General features: G+C 34.7%; 1 protein-coding gene across 8 annotated transcripts in view; it reads right to left on the reverse strand.

Annotated features, from left to right (window-relative positions):
• Positions 1 to 669: 669 nt before the first annotated feature.
• LOC100741745 (potassium voltage-gated channel subfamily KQT member 1) overlaps positions 670 to 18,362 on the reverse strand; it is a 137,881-nt gene continuing 120,188 nt past the window's right edge. For 6 of the 8 annotated variants that reach the window (XM_033321265.1, XM_024368308.2, XM_033321263.1 and 3 more), the window contains 5 exons: positions 16,510 to 16,757; positions 14,001 to 14,093; positions 9,400 to 9,556; positions 3,446 to 3,568; positions 670 to 2,479 (listed from right to left, as the gene is read on the reverse strand). In XM_033321265.1, coding sequence (XP_033177156.1) covers positions 2,378 to 2,479; positions 3,446 to 3,568; positions 9,400 to 9,556; positions 14,001 to 14,093; positions 16,510 to 16,757 — 723 coding nt within the window. In that variant the 3' untranslated portion in view covers positions 670 to 2,377. The remainder of the gene's footprint in view (positions 2,480 to 3,445; positions 3,569 to 9,399; positions 9,557 to 14,000; positions 14,094 to 16,509; positions 16,758 to 18,362) is intronic. The other 2 variants (XM_033321264.1, XM_033321261.1) reach the window with 1 other exon arrangement.

Raw genomic sequence — 18,362 nt, forward strand, 5'->3', positions numbered from 1 at the left:
TATCGTTCACGCGTACACGCGGCTATACCTCGATTTCCTCCTAACTAGCCTAGCAACAAGTTTTGTAAAGTCCGTGATTAATTTTAAGGCTTAATAATTGATCATTATTAGCGGAGACTAGAAGTTGTATCTGTATGTGTATATATATACACACAAGCATACATGCACGCGCGCAAACACACAATGTATATAATAAGTATATTATTCTATATATATATATAATATATGTATATAAGCCTATTTATAGAGATATATCTTGTCTAGGAAGTTTCTCTTTATTTGCTTATTGTTCCTCTCTATTATTCCTAGTTGGCCCAAGTGATGTTCCCAATACGTTTGCGTCGTTTCTCCGGCGTATCGTCCCACGTAGCTCTTTTGAAGAAGCTTCTTCTATTATCGGTTTTCTTATTTTAACACTTTCCCTACTCCGATTACCAACTTTTTTTATCACGTTTCTTTATAAAACACATATTTCGATAAATTCTTCAATGTTCACCGGCAGATCCGATTAATTCGACTCGTTCGGAATTTCGATCTCTTGGTTACAACGTGCGACGCGAAGAAACGCCGATCAGCCGAAGATCGACGTAGTGAATCGATTAAATCTCCATTAACACCAACGAAGAATCTTCTGTACCTTTTTTCTATTTTTATCCTTTTTTTAAATTCTCTTTATTTTATTCAATTTTTCGTTTATTTTCTCATTTCCAACGTTTTTAACGCTTCTATCAGCTTGGCAACTATTCCTCGTTCGTGCGAAGAGAATTATCGTTTCTGTGCGTTTAGCGTGATCGTTTCGCGAAGGCTATTCTCCGAGGACCATTGATTCTGCGTAGCGGAAGTATCCAAGTGACAACGTTTCCATCTTCAGTGAGCTTTCGTTCCCGTCCACTCATACCAATTTTCAATCCCTTTAAATGTGAACCGATTTCTTCCGGGAGAAGCGCGTCCTCTGGGCTGGGGAAAGCGAGTTCCTTGAATCTTTGGTGTTCTTTTTCTCTTTTACCTATCGACGAGGTGCGAACAAGTTTAAAGGAAACGATATCTTCCATTCTTTCTTCCCTTCTTTTCCGAGTTTTTAACGTTCTTTCTTCTTCCCTTTTTCTTTTTTGTTCTAAACGAGTTTTGTATGATCTGATTTTGTGAATGCTTTGCTTCGATTCACCTCTATTCGTTTAGTTACAGTCCATGTTACGAGTCATTGAAAATTAAAGCAATTTTTAGAGTTTGAAGTAATGGAGTTATCAAAGCTTCACTGATTCGATTGTAACTTCTTTTCTGTGCATCATCTATATTCTTTTCGATCTTTATTTCGTAAACGTACTTTGTTTTCGGATTTATTCGGAAAATAAAACAAATTGTAGTTTCGTTCTATTAATCATTGCATCTTATTTCCCTTTTTCCTTTTTGGGCAAATATTCTTATTAATTTTATCTGCAAAGTAATTTTAACTAATCACAATTCTGACATTCACGTTATATTTATTTATCTTGATGTTTTCATAATTCATATCAATTATATTCCAATAACAAGCAACAGATTATTCATTTACTCTTACTCAGTTAACATACACCATTTCTAAAATAAATCCAAATCTGTTTTTACAACTACCAATTGAATGTTTAATGACAGATTCATTCCTTCTTTAATTCACTGTATCTTCCTGAATTGCGTCTTAATTAGCCAATCAATCAACTAATCTATCTTTCGTTTTTCATTTATTTCACAGCTTTCATTTCTATCAGTGGTTCTTTGCTGAAATTACTTTAAACCTTCGCTACCTTGAATGCATCCACCATTTCCTTTCATCCACACCATTCATCGCTTTTTCCCATACTTTTTTTCAAATTCTTTACGATTCATCATTTCTTTCAATGCTCTTCCAAATCCTTCGCGATTCATTGCTTCTTCCAATATCCACCCAAATTCGTCACTCCTTCCGGTGGTCTTCGAAATCCTTGATGCGATTTATCACTTATTTCGATACTTCTCCATTCCTTCGCGATTCATCACTTACATCGATATCTTTTCGATTCTTCGCGATTCGTCACTTCTTCTTATATCCTTTCATCAACGGCGACAACAGTAAGAAAAGACGGGAAAAGAAAGAAGAAAAAGAAAACAAATGGGAGAATAATCCGATAAAACTGTCCGCGCCTGCAGTTTCCTTTGAACGTTATCTCCACCTCGGTTAGTGACGCGAGAAGTCTCACGAATCAGTAAATATGTGCCGTGCTCGAGGGCTATCGGAGACATCGATTCAGCCGCTTTTGCTGAGCATGTTCGAGGCGACGCTGGTTATGGTAACACGGGGCAAAGTCCACGGGATTGCTGGTGATCGCGAAACAGATGGCACGAGCTCGCCGGGGGCTTTCTGTTACACGTCGTCTTCTATACTCCTCAGAGGTATTTGTTGCTTTTGTGCCACTGCGTTCAGCACGTAGACCAGCTGGTCCAATTTCTTGTCTATCACGGACAACTGCGGACAGAAATGGTTTCCATATAAGAATCAATCTTCTCACTGCGACGCTTTGGATAGAAAAATCTCTGCCTTCTGACGCGAGATAGTTTCCTTTCTATTTTATTCCTTCTTTTTTTTCTTTTTGTTTAATTTCATTTCAGAGATCAAGGAGAGAAGATTAATAGATCGAGTTTATGTTTTATATTTTTATATTCTTTGCTTTATATTTTGTTTCTCCTTATTTTTAAATCATGAAACGAGGTAGAAATTCTGAGAAGGAATCGATCGATGATTTTAGATTCGGTTAAATACCATTTATTACGGAGAATGTTATGACGGATTTAATCAAAGGAGACGATTAATAACATGATTCTTAGATTTCGTAGAAAAATACAAGGAGAAGATGGTTCAATCCAAAAGTTGTAACGAAAATCGTTATTAATTTTAAAGCTTTCCCCGAACAATCTTTAAAAGAGGGAGGAACAATGAAAATTTCAACTTCCATTTAATGATACTCGAATTACATCTTTCTCGAATTCGTCAACTTTGAAACCCTTGTTATCGCATTATATTATTACAATGCAACTATCCGTGTTAATACGGTCGAATTGAACTCGAGTGTCTCAGCACGATGTAAACTTAAACACGACCTAAACTTCCATTTAATGATACTCGAATTACATCTTTCTCGAATTCGTCAACTTTGAAACCCTTGTTATCGCATTATATTATTACGATGCAACTATCCGTGTTAATACGGTCGAATTCAACTCGAGTGTCTCAGCACGATGCTGCGTAGGCACCCAACAAATTGAAAATTATATCTCTCATTACATCTGTTCATCTGTAATCCTACAGTGAAAGGAGATATACTGCGAAAGACTAACAAATTTTCTTCCTTCCAAAATAGATAAGGGGAAATTATTGTATCAGTCAGTATTGAGGATGTAATGGAGCCGGAAAAAGGGTCACGACGGAACTCACCTGCTGTTCGACCCTGTATAAACGTGCACCTATAGTCATCGGTTTCACGTTGCCTGCTCGGTCGATTCCTGCTAGGTAGCTGCCTGGTTTGCCCAGGGTCTGGTCCAACCTCCTCTGCAATTCCTGTGAAAATGCGCAGGTTAAACGCTTAACGGTGTAATGTGGTATAAAATTAGAAACAAACGAGTTGTTTGTTTCGAATTTTATAATATAAATATTGTTTAACGTGAAGATATCAGACTTAATACAAGAGACGTATGTAATTAAATAAAGGGACGTAAGAGTCGTTAATAAACTTGCGGATTTCTATACACTTATGGGGATTTTGAAAATACAGAAATGTACAGAATGCACATAAAAAATAATACTCTGAAACTAGAACACTCCTTATAATATTTAATAACTAATACTTTCTGCTTAAGTTCTATTTCCTTAATATCGTTTATAGAAATATTCATTTGTATAAATATCCACTGTCCAGTTATTGACATGTTTTCAGAGTTATACGTGATACTTTGTTTTAATCACTTAATATCACTTAAAATAATTTAGTTATTCATTCTAAATGCGATACTCTGTGCAGTCTCAAGTAAGAGGAATTTAAAAGAAATAACGCAGCCTCATTTTACTTATATCTAATCTGTAATATAACTTACTTATAATATAACTATGGCGGTTATAGTCATTTTTCTTTCTGATCAATAAAAGTTTACTTGTTGAAAACAATATTATTTCGTATTTATAATTCTTGTATTCATGAGTCCCATAATTCTCTTTCTATTATCAGAGTATGTAATTAACTTGCGTTTTCCTATTCGTGGGTCGAATTTTCCCTCAAACTTAATATACAATTATACGCACGCAGAGACCGTGCTCGCTCAGAGACCGACATTTTGCCAGGCATCGTGCTCAAGTACATCGTATTATGTATACATATACACGCACGCACAGGCATATATACATACATACATACATACACATCAAACGTATAATTGGATTTTCGAATGTGAATATTGCATTATCCGTTCATTATCCTGGATCGAAAAACAACATTCGATGTTCATACGCGCATTATCGAGCGAACGAAATTGATTGTGTTGTAGAAATGTTTAATTAGCCTTATTAATTAGTCGTATTTCACGAGTAGCGAGCAACGGCAAATACCTTGCTTGATGCTGGTGATAAATTAATGTTGGCACAGAGATTAGGAGAAATTATAAAGTAATACTTTCTTCAGGTCAATAAATATATTGTATAGTATATACATATTAGCGAAGATTATGGGGCCATCGAGTGAAAACATAATACGAATGAAGCGTACACTGTTTGCAGCTACTAACACAAAAGAAACCGGTATCTATTACACAAGCAATTTGTTGCAAATTCACACTCACTTGCACAGTTTAACGCGTTTTGTTTAAAGGTAAAAAATACATCACTAGCTTCTTTAAGGAGAATATTATATGTTACTGCCTTTTTACATAATATCAAGACCTAAAGTGTTTATAATTATTCAAAGGTACAAAACTCTCGTTTTACACTTTCGTAAAGTTATTACGTTTCTTTGATTGTTGGCCAGTTTTGTATTGGACTGCGCTAGATTTGTATTAAATTATTTTTATCGATATCAGTAGATATTTACTATCAATAACATCAATCATTTATAATTTAAGTATCAATAATTAATGAATCAAGGAATGTTGGTTATCTTCTATTTTCGTTATCAGGAATACCGTAGATATATTATATGCAAGTTGCACAAAGTCAGAAATTCATAAAGAATAATTACAAGAATTTAATCCGAACCAATATCAATCCAACTTAATAACATAACATATCGAGGTTCATCGTATCTCGGCACGCTATTGAAGATCTCAAAAATTGCAAAAGCAATGAAATATTATCTGCCTATTATAACGATATAACAAATCGATGTTCGTACAACTACCATAATGTTTGAGAATAAGGAATTATGTATGAGAATAAGGAAACGCCATCTTAGCGTGATACTGTGAAGGTTTAAGAATACTATCGATTTTCCGAATATATAACAAAGCCTGGTTCTCGCTCGAACAAAGGATGCCTCGTTCGCGTAAGCTGGATCAATATGATCGATGATTCGCTTTGAATAATCACAGTGTTCCACATCATTTCCGGATGAGTTTGTTATTCAGCATTTTCGACTCGTTTCAACGCTAGGAAAATCAGAACAAATTGTAGATATCCTTTTTCGTAGATAACAAGCGTCGGATCTACGGTAATGAATTTCGTTGGCTTCGTTAAATTTTCTGTATTAATTAATCACGAGAAAATAAATAGTTTTCGCGTGACGAATGGCTTAATAACGAAATTTTCAAATATATGAGAACATATTGATTTATTCGAGAAGTTCGTAACGATGTTTGAGAAGAAATTTAACGTAATATATTTTTATCGAATACTTAGAGACAATCCACATTTATCGAATAATGTATGCATCATTTTTTATACCGACTTATATTTAATTTATATTTAATTTATACCGATTTCGGAATAGAAGGAAGGTATCTAAATTCCACATATGTATGTGTTCTTTTATGTATGTTCGTCTATTTCTGCAAAACGGCTTGACCAACCGCAATCATTCTTTTTTGCATTTTATAGGGCATATCTCCTGGTTATTTTTTGTTAACTAGTTTTTCTGTTGCAAAAATCCAATTTTTACGTATGTTCATCGATTACTCAGTATTAGATTGAGCTATCGGTATGAAACTTTTTGCATTTTCTTGTCCACCGATCGGCTCCGTTTGCAAAATTTCTCCAATTTGTTCGTTATTAACTATCGTTATTGTAAAGAATTCGTTCATTAATTTCATTTACTTGCGTTCAGCGATTGCTTTGTCATTGTTAGATAGATGTCGAAATGATTGTACTGTAGCGACCTAGGCGAGCGCTTTGAAATTGCGTTTCTCAAGATAGGCTTTAACTCGCGTTTCCGTCGCAGGAAACGTTGTTCTACGTCGTTTTCGGCTATAAGTCTATCTTCATTGCGCAATGATTTGGGACACACTATTGAGTTATAAGAATATCTTTCCCTATCGCTGTTCATATTAATAATATCAGTGGCGCAGTACAGCTGATTCATTCTTTATTCGCATACAGCCAATACAATTTTTTATTCATTAGTAAGAATTAAAAATTGAAATAAATAATAAATAGATAGAAATAAATGACCGCCTAATTAATGACAGTGAAACCCATTTTACGTTGGCCTTGTAATATCTATCGTTTCCATTAAAAAATGTAAAATAAAAGATTTTTCTGAATTGAATGAATAGAAATGAGCATAGACCATATATTAGATGTATTTTTAATTTTGCGTCACTTTCAAGAAGATTGCGATATATTTAATACACAAGTTATGTTTAGTGAATAAATGAATAATCTTAATCGTTGCTCCTTATGTGTCTAAATAGAATACAAATTTTTTACGCATTTCGAAGTCGCTAATATATTGTTGACAAAATATCTTTTATTTGTAGTGAACTTTCGTAGAGTAAGTTCACAAATCCTTTCCGAAAAGCTTCTCGAAATTTCCTGGCAATGAAATCCTCTGAATATTTCATGCAAGCCTCTAGAATAGTCTAAAATATTAAAGTCCTTGCTGTCGCAAAACTTGTAAAGAGCAGAATAAATGATAATGGAAGTGTATTATATTTGGAACGGATTAAATGTTAATCGATATTTCAAATAAATTTAATAAATTAGTATCATACAATTAATTAATGAAATATTATATGAAAAATTTAATAAAATAGAACTTGATACAATATCATTTTTTTTTATTAACAAGAACATTTGCCGAATCCTTCAATGCGGAATTTTAGAAGATACTTGCCATGCAACATTTCAAGAAACTTAGAACGCATCCAAGTCTTAACCATAATTCGTACAATAGTTCAATTAATTTTATAGCATCCTAATAGCAACCATCTTCTCATGATATATCGATATAATATATCAACGTTATATTGGCCCAATAATCGAAGAAAATATTCGCAAGCATAACGAAATAAAGTCATATTAAAGAGAAACGGTTTTCACTTTCTATTAATGAAGGGTTATCCCTTAAAACACGGCAAAGTTCAAGCACACGAGTATGCTTGATACAATTCCAATTGGTTACGCTATTATGTCGACAGCCGATCACCTAACCTAGACCTGTCGTTCCTTCTATTGACAACTCCTTTGTCCCGTGGTCTGACATTGGCTTTATTCGCCCGCAGCGATTGGCAGAGACGTAATAATTGTCGACAACGCGAAATCTGCATTTCTCCGATGAGAAATGATACGCGACGTAGCAGCTGCCATTGTCTCTCAGCCGCAGCTCACAGCACGTTCTATCGCGAAATGCTAAACGTTACTCGCCTCGATGACCGATTTCTTTTTTTTTTTATTCTCCTTGCTATTTTTTTCTTTTCCGCTATTCTTTTTTCTTTTTTATTTTTGCATTTAACGGAGAATCGACGAGTATTCGCGCAGATGGCGATAAAGAGAATTTTCAATAAGCGTCGATACGATCCGATATTATTAACGAGTCCTTTTTTGTTACTTTTTCAATCTCTTTCTTTTTTTGCCCATTAATTAGTTTACTAGAGAAATGTAATATATTTCATTTTTCGAAATATTTGTCTTTTTGATAATTAATATAAATTTGATTATGTGTGAAATTGATGTACGATCAGCGAAGAAAGAAATTATATTCGCATCTTCATCAGTGTTTTTCTTCAGTTAAAAATCGAAAATGATGTAACTTCTGATGTGTTGATTTTCGAATGCCATTGTTTCTGCTATCTTGTTTTTTTAATAAGATTTTGTCGTTTGATTTGACAAGTTATACATGCGTGATTTCTTAAATATTAAGATTGACGCTTTAAGGCCACAAAATAGCGGGAGAAATTGATAGCTAAAATAGAAATAATTTAATTGGAAACTAATATGTTAGGAAAAAATGCTTTTCGAATAAAAAATATTGATGCGTGATATTATGTGATCTTTTCGTTTCTCTTTCTCTATTCATAACTCTTGTGTTTTTATTCGTTCGTGTAATGACGGAACTTTCCTGTTGTCCGTAAATATAAAAGTTTCCTTCCGCCTCTTAGCAATTTTTTCGAAAATTACCTACGAAGATTTACATTTGAACATGAAAGATATTTTCGTCCATCTTTTATATCTTTCCTGCTTTGCTCAAATATTTGACCTGCGTGTGTACACAGGTAAACATTAATATTCGCATTAGCGATAGAACTTGCGAGCTTCGCGAGTCTCTTAAAGGATTCAGCTTTCTCCTTAATCAAAATTCCTTCTTGAAATCTTTCTCTTCTTTGCAATAGGGTTCGTAAAACGAAAAGATGAAAGTTTAAGGCACTATTTCTCGTTCAAAATGCCATAAGGAAGAATGTTTCGCGAAAATTTCAGCTAGGAAGTTACATGATTTTTTACTTTCCTGTTTTCCAGTGTACAATTTTTGGATCCCGCAACGGTAACTTGACATTTCATAAATTCAAGGAAGGAAGTTAGCATGACAAATGTGCAACTTGCGAATTGAGTTCTCTGATAATGTTCCAGAACTATAGTTCAAGTAGAACAATATGATTTGAAACTACAGTGTGGACAATTTGTCCAAAGGCAATGTTTCACCTAAAAACCTCAATTTGTTAACAATGTTGATGCAGTGGTAACTTTTTAAGTTAATTATAGAACATAGTTGCAACTAAAGGTATATGTGATTTGGAAGTTACACAATCTATAGATTTACATATATCTAAAGTTTATTTTATTTGCTTATCCCTGTACTATCATATTGTATCGTAGTAATTATTAATTTCTATATTCCAAACTATTTCTGTCTATCAGCAACTAACTCGTACAGTCGTTTCATAATAATACGAAACAAAGTAGCAACAAAAACTTACCTTTATCCGAACCATCATATTCAAGTGACCTTGACTATACTGTTCGATCACATCGCGCACGTCGTACGGTTTCCGTGCTTGTTGAAACTTCCTCCTGGCCACGAAGTACTTAATCTTCCTGATCGCCCTTATGGCGTTTCGATGTGCTTCCGTCAGCCTGAAAATTGTAATGATTCTATTTTCAGTCAATTTACTCATACTGGTAACAAACAAATTTTCCAATATACATATACGTCATTACATAATGATTCACCATTCGCATCGCAATTAATATTTCTTCGTTTTCGTTTACACAGATCTATCCTATACATAAGATTATGTTTACTTTATGAATCGTTTACTATTTCGTATTGAAATAAAATTTGTTCCTCCTTATTATTTATAAAAACTGAAAGTCTAAGAAAATCCAGCTAGATTAGGTTTAAAAACGGAAAAAATAGGAGGGAAAATATAAAAACCGTCCAAAGGAGTTTGATTGAATGTGATAAAAGGAAGAGAAACTTGGCGCAAGTAGAGAATTTATTTTATTATCCAACACCGACTATAGATCGTCAACACTCGTATAACTTTGCTTATCGAAAATATTTTCCGTTGTCAGTTCACGATTCTACCAACTGTTTTAAATGATACGCGTGCTATCTATCTCACAAGGACATTCTCGAGAAAAGTGGCTGTCCTTCGGTTGTTTACTATTCAATGCTGTCTTACCGCGAGTAAAGACGTATTCTCATTGAGAGACGTACATAAATGGAACAGGGAGGATTTTACATGCATATGTATTCCACTAAGAAAGGACTCGTGTTATTCCAACAATCTCGTCAGTGGCACACTTTCGACGTTTATTAGTGTCGCAATTGATGATGCGAGTTTATGCGAAACGATGCGATGTTTGCTGGTTGTTCCTTGTTCCGTGTCATGGAATTTTATGAGTAATTTGCGCTCTTATTGCTTCTTATTCTTATAACGCTAAATTACTCGAGTCAATTAATTTATTTCTACAAATTATGTGGACACAGAAATTAAATTTAGTTAGCTATTGATTGAAATACGTATTATGATGTGTTATTTTTAAATATCGAATTATTTTAAATTTATAATAGAACAAGATAATATTTAAAGAAATGTTGAACTGTTCGGGCAACTGCAAAATTGAATAATTACAATTTTTACCATTTTTTGAACGTGTGTTTTCCTAGAAACTGAAACTGGAACGAAAATGAAACATTAATACAATACATTCTTTGTTTTGTGACTTTAAGTTTTCAGTATTAAACGTAGTAATGAGAAATTATTCAAATAAGTTTGAAATTGTTCCAAAGATTGACCAGCTTTCTCATCGCGATACTATACAGTACAGACTCGCATTACTCGCGACTTTTCATTTGCCAAAGTTTGCATTCCAAAGATTATATAGATTTTATAGATTTGATTTTGTAGATAAATTACAGAAAAATTACAGTAACATTACCAGATAAAAATAATATACAAGATCCGTTTATTCAATTCAAATACTAAACGCCCTTTCTCTAAACAATCTGCATAAATGGAGAGCATTTTTCAGCACTTTATCCAAATCTAGCGGAAGATGTTTGTTTACTCACCGGGAAAATTTCACCATTCGACTTATCTATTCTCAATTCGTGAGTCGAAAATTCCTAATTCACAGGAAAAATTGGAGTGGCTCGACAAAACGGTTGGCCAGCCACTGACCGCTTATTTTCACAAACGATTTCACGTTTCAGCGATGAAACGCGGGAAACTCGAGCTTCGAAACGCTAGAAAAGCAAAAAATAAAATAGAGAAAAAAAGAAACAGAGAGAGAGAGAGAGAGAGAGAGAGAGAGAGAGAGAGAGAGAGAGAGAGAGAGAGAGAGAGAGAGAGAGAGAGAGAGAGAGAGAGAGAGAGAGAGAGAGAGAGAGAGAGAGAGAGAGAGAGAGAGAGAGAGAGAGAGAGAGAGAGAGAGAGAGAGAGAGAGAGAGAGAGAGAGAGAGAGAGAGAGAGAGAGAGAGAGAGAGAGAGAGAGAGAGAGAGAGAGAGAGAGAGAGAGAGAGAGAGAGAGAGAGAGAGAGAGAGAGAGAGAGAGAGAGAGAGAGAGAGAGAGAGAGAGAGAGAGAGAGAGAGAGAGAGAGAGAGAGAGAGAGAGAGAGAGAGAGAGAGAGAGAGAGAGAGAGAGAGAGAGAGAGAGAGAGAGAGAGAGAGAGAGAGAGAGAGAGAGAGAGAGAGAGAGAGAGAGAGAGAGAGAGAGAGAGAGAGAGAGAGAGAGAGAGAGAGAGAGAGAGAGAGAGAGAGAGAGAGAGAGAGAGAGAGAGAGAGAGAGAGAGAGAGAGGGAGAGAGAGATGCGACTCGCGAATCAAACGTTAGGGATGTGCGTCGCGGGGCAGCGAGAAGAACGGGAGAAAAAGAAAAATTCTGAACGCGACTTGTCTTTGTGTCGGAGGTTCGAGTGCCAGGCTTGCAAAGAATGTAGGCCGTCCATGAAGCGAAGTAATGCACCGGTGAAAAAAGCACTTACGTTTCGTGCTTTTTGAAGTGGGCGAGGGAAAGAGAGAAAGAAACAGACGAGTAGAGAAGAGGAGCTTTTCACGAGAGCCGCCGCAAGGTAACGCTCCATTCCGCTTTCGAGAACGGAGACTTCCTCGAAATGTCAATGCCACGTGCTCGGAATTTGCTTTCCTAACATATTACCAACTTTGCTGTTGGTTTACTCGCGGCGATAATTTTCGATAATAACACTTTGAGGAGAATTTTGAAAAAATTCTTCCTGGACAAGGCTAGGGGAGGATAATTGTTGGTAGTAGCTTTTCGAGGTAAATGTCGTCAAGATGCACGAAAAATATTCGAAATTAGAACAAGAGACAGTTCATGAAAGCTCAATATCTAAATCACAGGCACGAAAAGAATTTGTATGATCTATTTGTATGAACTATAGAGATAGTGACAAATAAGATATTAAGCAAGTCTTTGATATTCTTTTCGTGATCACAACGTTAAAAAATAAGATTCAATGACATAAATTGATTGAGAAGATACTGCGGATGAAATATTTCGTTAACACAATTATCCTTAATGAATTGGCGCAAGAATCTTTAAAGGGATAATTTTTAAAAATTTGTTTTAAATAAGTAGCATATTAATATTAGATTGTTGTAAAAGTTTCTTTCGTTTTGTAAGGAAATAATAGATGCGCACACTTTTTGTTTTATTTCGTTCCAGTAGAATTAAGTGGATTATACCTAATTCGATAAAATAATACAACAAAAAGAGTTGTGCATCTGTTACTTCCTTACAAAACGGAAGAAGCCTTTGCGACAACCTAATACAAAGTTCTAGATTGAGATATTAGAAAGAAATACGTGTATGGTACAAGCTCTCTTTATCCCCACAAAACGAGTCGTTGTTACATTCAATAATTGCTGCTTGCATTCAACAGTGATTCTCGAGCACATTTAAATTTCTGTTCGTCGCACGCTTTACCTACTTGCTTTGCAGCAGTTCTCGAGATCGATCGAATAGCAGAAAGACCATGAATCGCGGCACGTTTAACATTAACGAGATCCGAATCGTTGAATCGGATGCACACTGTACGGTGCCGTTTCGAGCTGTTTCCAGCATGTATTACAGAAACCATACGTGCTGGACGAAAATTCTCCGGTTAATATCGATTCCGCATGCAAAATGAAAGTAATTTGCATGAAGATGTAGGCTTCCTCTATTTTCGCCTATGCCTTGATTTTGCTTGCTGTTAACAGACTCGACGTGCAAACGAAAAATAGTCGAACGATACTATCGTTGCCAGTTTTTTCAAGGCAGTTCCATTTAGACACCGACAAAAATATTACTGTTTTTTTTTTTTTTGTTTTTTTTGTAATTGTGAATATTTTGGAGATTAATGAAATTTCTATTAGATAATTTTAGAGTGGGAAAAGTCTCTTGACGATTTCACTTCGACATGATGACACATGCTTTTTGTATTTAAGTATATGAATCGTCTAATAATTAATTTTAATAACATTTGGATGAAAATTTGTTAAGAAATGTTTGTTTTATTCCACGCGTCTTCTAAACATGTATTATTAAAATCCAAATTTTGTTTCCTTTCTTTACATATGTGCTATATACTTTGTCGACTCTAAATTATGTCGAATCGAGCGACAGTTAATGAAAAGACCTTTTTATTCATCCTACAAATTATTCATAGATTTCTGTAATACTAGGTACCATTTGATAGACTCTGAATTATGTCAACAATTATTCATTGTCTCTACGAAATACAGACATAAATTTGTTCAATATCAAATTACTGTTTCGCACATTAGCATATATGTACTTACAAATCGCTTTCATTTTTCAAAAAGTATTTCGTAGACGTTAAAATACAATCACAAATCAAAAGAGTTACCTATATCTCGATTTATTCAATCAACTCTTCAAATCCGATTTAACCAATCGACTCAGTCAAAGGAAGGTAACTTACAAAAGACATTTCCGTAGCACAAAATCACAACGTTGTGTAGTTTGTCTCCATCTCTCGGTTAAAATACTTTTCCTCGTATCTTCATACGAAAATCCAGTAAGATGACAGAAAGAAAATCGTACTTACGTGGTGACTCTCTGTGGTTCCTCGATATCAATGTCAATTTCATCGCTGGTAGCCTCCGTGACGGAGCTCGTCTGCGAAGTGAAGAGGCTTCCCCTGCCAACCGGAAATACGCTACTCACACTACCAAACTCAAGAACTAGTTCGTTCGACGTTCAAAACCGCTCCAGAGAAAGTGCCCTTCAGCCGGTTGACGTTTCCTGTCACGCCAACTTTCCCGAACCAGCCATTATTTCCCCGCGAAATTTCCAAAGATTTTCTCCGTTCCCGACCCTTACGCACACTTCACATGCTCCATTTTACCAGCGTTTGATGCTCGAGTAAATGAGATCTTTTCGCACCAGTTATCTATTGTCTAAAGTCGGCGGATCAATACAAGAAAAAAAATGTACGTACAGCTAGAAGACTATTGTTAGAAAAAGTAGCGAAGGGTTTATAAGAAGAATTTATTTAGAAGATTTTTGTTCAAATATATTTTAAACGCATGTATAAATTTTTAAATATTAAATCGTAGGAATTGTTATATCTGTCGGCTTCTAAGCTTCTCTCTGGAGCGAATTTCAAAATTAAGTAACTAGACTACTGCTTAGATTACTCTTTTCATTTTCACATCAACGTTTTATGTTTCGTTCCGCAAAAAGAAAACATTACGAGATTTCGTATGAACACAGTAAGGGGATAATATCATTATTCCTCGTTACAATGCAACAATACCATAGTTAGCAAAGAAAATCCATCATAATCTGAAACTCAATTAAATAAGAATAATGTCTCGAAGTAAAGTCGGTCGATTAATTTTACAAAGATAACCAGAATATTAAAATAAAGACGACTGTATAATCAAACGTTTTTGATGGTAGGAATAAATATTTTTATTAAAGTCGCATTTACATTAGGCAATTTTTGCCCTACTCGTTAAAATGATAGAGCTATAAAAGAAAAATTCATTATCTATAGCTTGTATCTTGTCGATTCACTGGTCATTTCAAAATTGGATATTCCAGAGGCTTATTTAAAAATTCAATAAGTTCGCGGGACCTCATTTCCAAGCGCAGACTATAGAACTCAATTTGCAAGTTTATTTGAGAACTGAATAATATTGAAAGTTATGGAACCGTGGCTCGAAGTTTTGAATGAAATGCCCGCATCGATGGTCTGTATCATAAAGCGTTGAATGAAATGTGATTTTTGTTTAATTTCCTCGTATAATACCAAAGCTATTTGTGTCTAATCTGTAGATCGATTGGAGTCTGTGTACGATATTCCAAATTATTTAATCCGAAATTAAAAGTGGCCAGTAAAAGTATTTTACTATGAAAAAAAGAAAATAACTTCATTAAAAGATTTATTACTGAAACTGAAATTTGAATAACCGCGATAACCCGAAGATTATTTATCAGATATTGATTGCTGCAAACCTACAAATCCCTTTTATATTATGCCATTTTGTCATATTTTATTCTACTTAATATGTATTTATATATGCAATATATATAATTAATTAATAATAATATGATGCAAAAAATTTGTCTAAGTAATCTATTGTAAGTAAGTGTAAAAGTAAAGTATTGTTATCTAGGTAATAAAAATGTACTCAAAGTCGAATAATGTATAAAAATAAAGAAGTATAAAGAATAAAGAAAAAATAATTAATTAATATTGTCAGATCACTAAGCAACAATAAGCAATCTAAATTCGTAGTTTGTAAATTTCTTTAAATCTTCGTCGAATAAAGCATTTTAGTGAAACCTAAAATTGCTTATCAATGTAATAATATCATTAGATCGATATAAATTCTATTCTAATAGAAAGATACAAACTGAAAATTAAAGTTTCTATGTAAATGTATTGGATGGAACTTACATCTGTTTGTTCGAACGTTAATTCATATTATTGGAAAGTGAAATTGTTAATGAAGCAGTGAGTTAGTGAATTCCTATTTTCAGGGGTCAATTCATTATCCGGATTGTTTTATTCGAATTATTCAAATATACACAGTTGCAGTGTAATGAATTTAAAGGAAGTGAAATTTCATCTTTAACTTTAACGAGTCAAATCGTATTTATTGATTTAAGATGAGGTTTCTCGTTGATTCTAAAATCAGTTGCAAAAATTGTGTACCTTTCACGTGTACAATCAACTGTCACTATAAAAGGAATCAATCAAAGATTGGCATTGATTTAATAAGATAAAAGATCTAAAATTATAACATATTGGGTTATCAATGTCATGATCGTAGATTTTCTATCTTGTTATCAAGATTTACTGGTTTGGATTAACATTTATGAACAGATTTTTTTTACTTTAAAATAAACTTATCGTACATTATACAAATATTAATGGAAAAGAATTCCAAGCAAAATGGTTACCAAACCAACTACCAACTACCAAAGTATACTATCGGTTACCGATAACCAACACGGCGCTTAACATGTTCATTTTCCGCTCCTACCAGCAACATTCGTCAGCTTTACTAAATTAACAAAAAAGAACAATCGATGCCTCGACTCACCGATTGTCGCGTCTAGCACGATTAGGTGTACCAGCCTTCGGTTCCTCCATGTAGAAGATTACGTCGCCCTCGTTCTCCATCCGTTGGTTGTCATTCTGACCCCCGGTATCGCCAGTAGCACCGCCACTGGACACACCACCGGATATCGTAACCGGCGGTAACTGTTGCTGTTGTTGAACGTCCATCCGGTTCCTCGATTTTCGCCTCTTCAGTACGCTCGCCTTTTTTGCCACCTGGATCATCAGAGACTGAACCCCCGGTGCCCTCCCATTACAACACACGTCGAACACAACATGCACTATCCCTACTAGCGAGCGCCACAGCTCGGCCCCGAACACGGATCCATCTGAAAAGCTCCCTAGTTCGCCAACGGCGGTATATCTGTGCACTGAAAATTTAAGCTCGTTCGGCTGCCGCGATATTATTCAGGATTTTCGTTAATAATGGACGGATAGTATCCATATAGATAGCATCCATAGGTATTGGCAGAAATCTGCACCTGGGTTTTCATCATACACTTGGAACAGATTCTTAACATATTCCGTGTTGCCGCAATTTTACGTAGTTTGTCATCAAACAGATGTTACGACTGAAGTGACTTTACGATTTTGCGTATCTTTATTGTCAGAATATTAAATGGCCTAAAGATTAACGAGGGAAAAGTTCGATATAGGTCATCTGTGAGCCATGTGCGGAATGTGTTACTATATTGGAGCTATTCCGGATGCATTGCTTCTTTCAGCTACGTGAGTTTGATGACTCCGAGAAAAGGGGAATTTCTTGTATTTACTTCGATTAATCTCTCTTAAGAGCAAATATTCTATAGGTATGATAATATAATGGTCAGATACACAAATGATTGGAATAAGATGCAGACTTTGTCAATAACTTTGAACGAGACACATTCACTATGGAGGATGTTTTTCAGTGAAACGAGATTGTGACGAATGACTCTGTAACGTGTTAACATAAAATGAAATAATAAATTAATTACTACGTGTATAGGGATCGCAGAAAACGTGTGAATCTTCCTTATAGTTTGACCAAATGCATGATCCGCTTTGTATCTCATCAAGTAGTAGTGACAAAGGAAACGGAACATACGTACATTGATTCGAATGTGGCAGTTCTCTGGCAATTTCAGTTTTCATCAGATTAATCACACGGTACTATCCTGCTTCGAGATTCGTCCCTGATTATTAGCGCAAGTTTAATGACGCCATATTGATAGCGTACAGAACTCCTGATGAGATTGAAAAAATGCGGAAATACTATTCTAAAGGGACCTGATCTCCATTTGAAATCCACGCAGTATCAGCTTGTTGCCAATCTTCTTTGTAAGTCGAATAAAATATTTCGTAAATCAGTCATGAAATCGTTTATGTGGATAAAATGGTATTAGGAGGAAATAATGGAAAATTGTTGACACTACATTCGTGAATTTGAATAAAAATGAAAAGATATTATATGTATATATAATAATAATGATAATATGAATATATATGTGTGTGCGTGCCATTTACGCATTAGATACCAGACATTTATCAATTTTATAGAATAAATTACGAAAAAATACTGCGGAGGCACAAATATCAATCTCATTAAACTATTTCCTCGGATGAAGAAAGGCCAATTAAAAATAATAAAACTTTAAAAATAAATCGGTAAACGATCTATCCAAAGAAAAAAAAACTAACCTAACAGCAATCTAATTGCATCTGCATTAAAATAAAAACAAGAAAGGAATAAGGTAAATAGGGTAACGTTTAGAAATTAATTAACAAGAGGCTGAGAGACTCGTTTGAAATTCTTTTTCGCAACATTCGTCGCATCATATGGAACGGTAATCGTTG

The sequence above is a fragment of the Bombus impatiens genome, unplaced genomic scaffold (assembly GCF_000188095.3).
Source record: "Bombus impatiens unplaced genomic scaffold, BIMP_2.2 scf_0418, whole genome shotgun sequence".
NCBI lineage: Eukaryota > Metazoa > Arthropoda > Insecta > Hymenoptera > Apidae > Bombus > Bombus impatiens.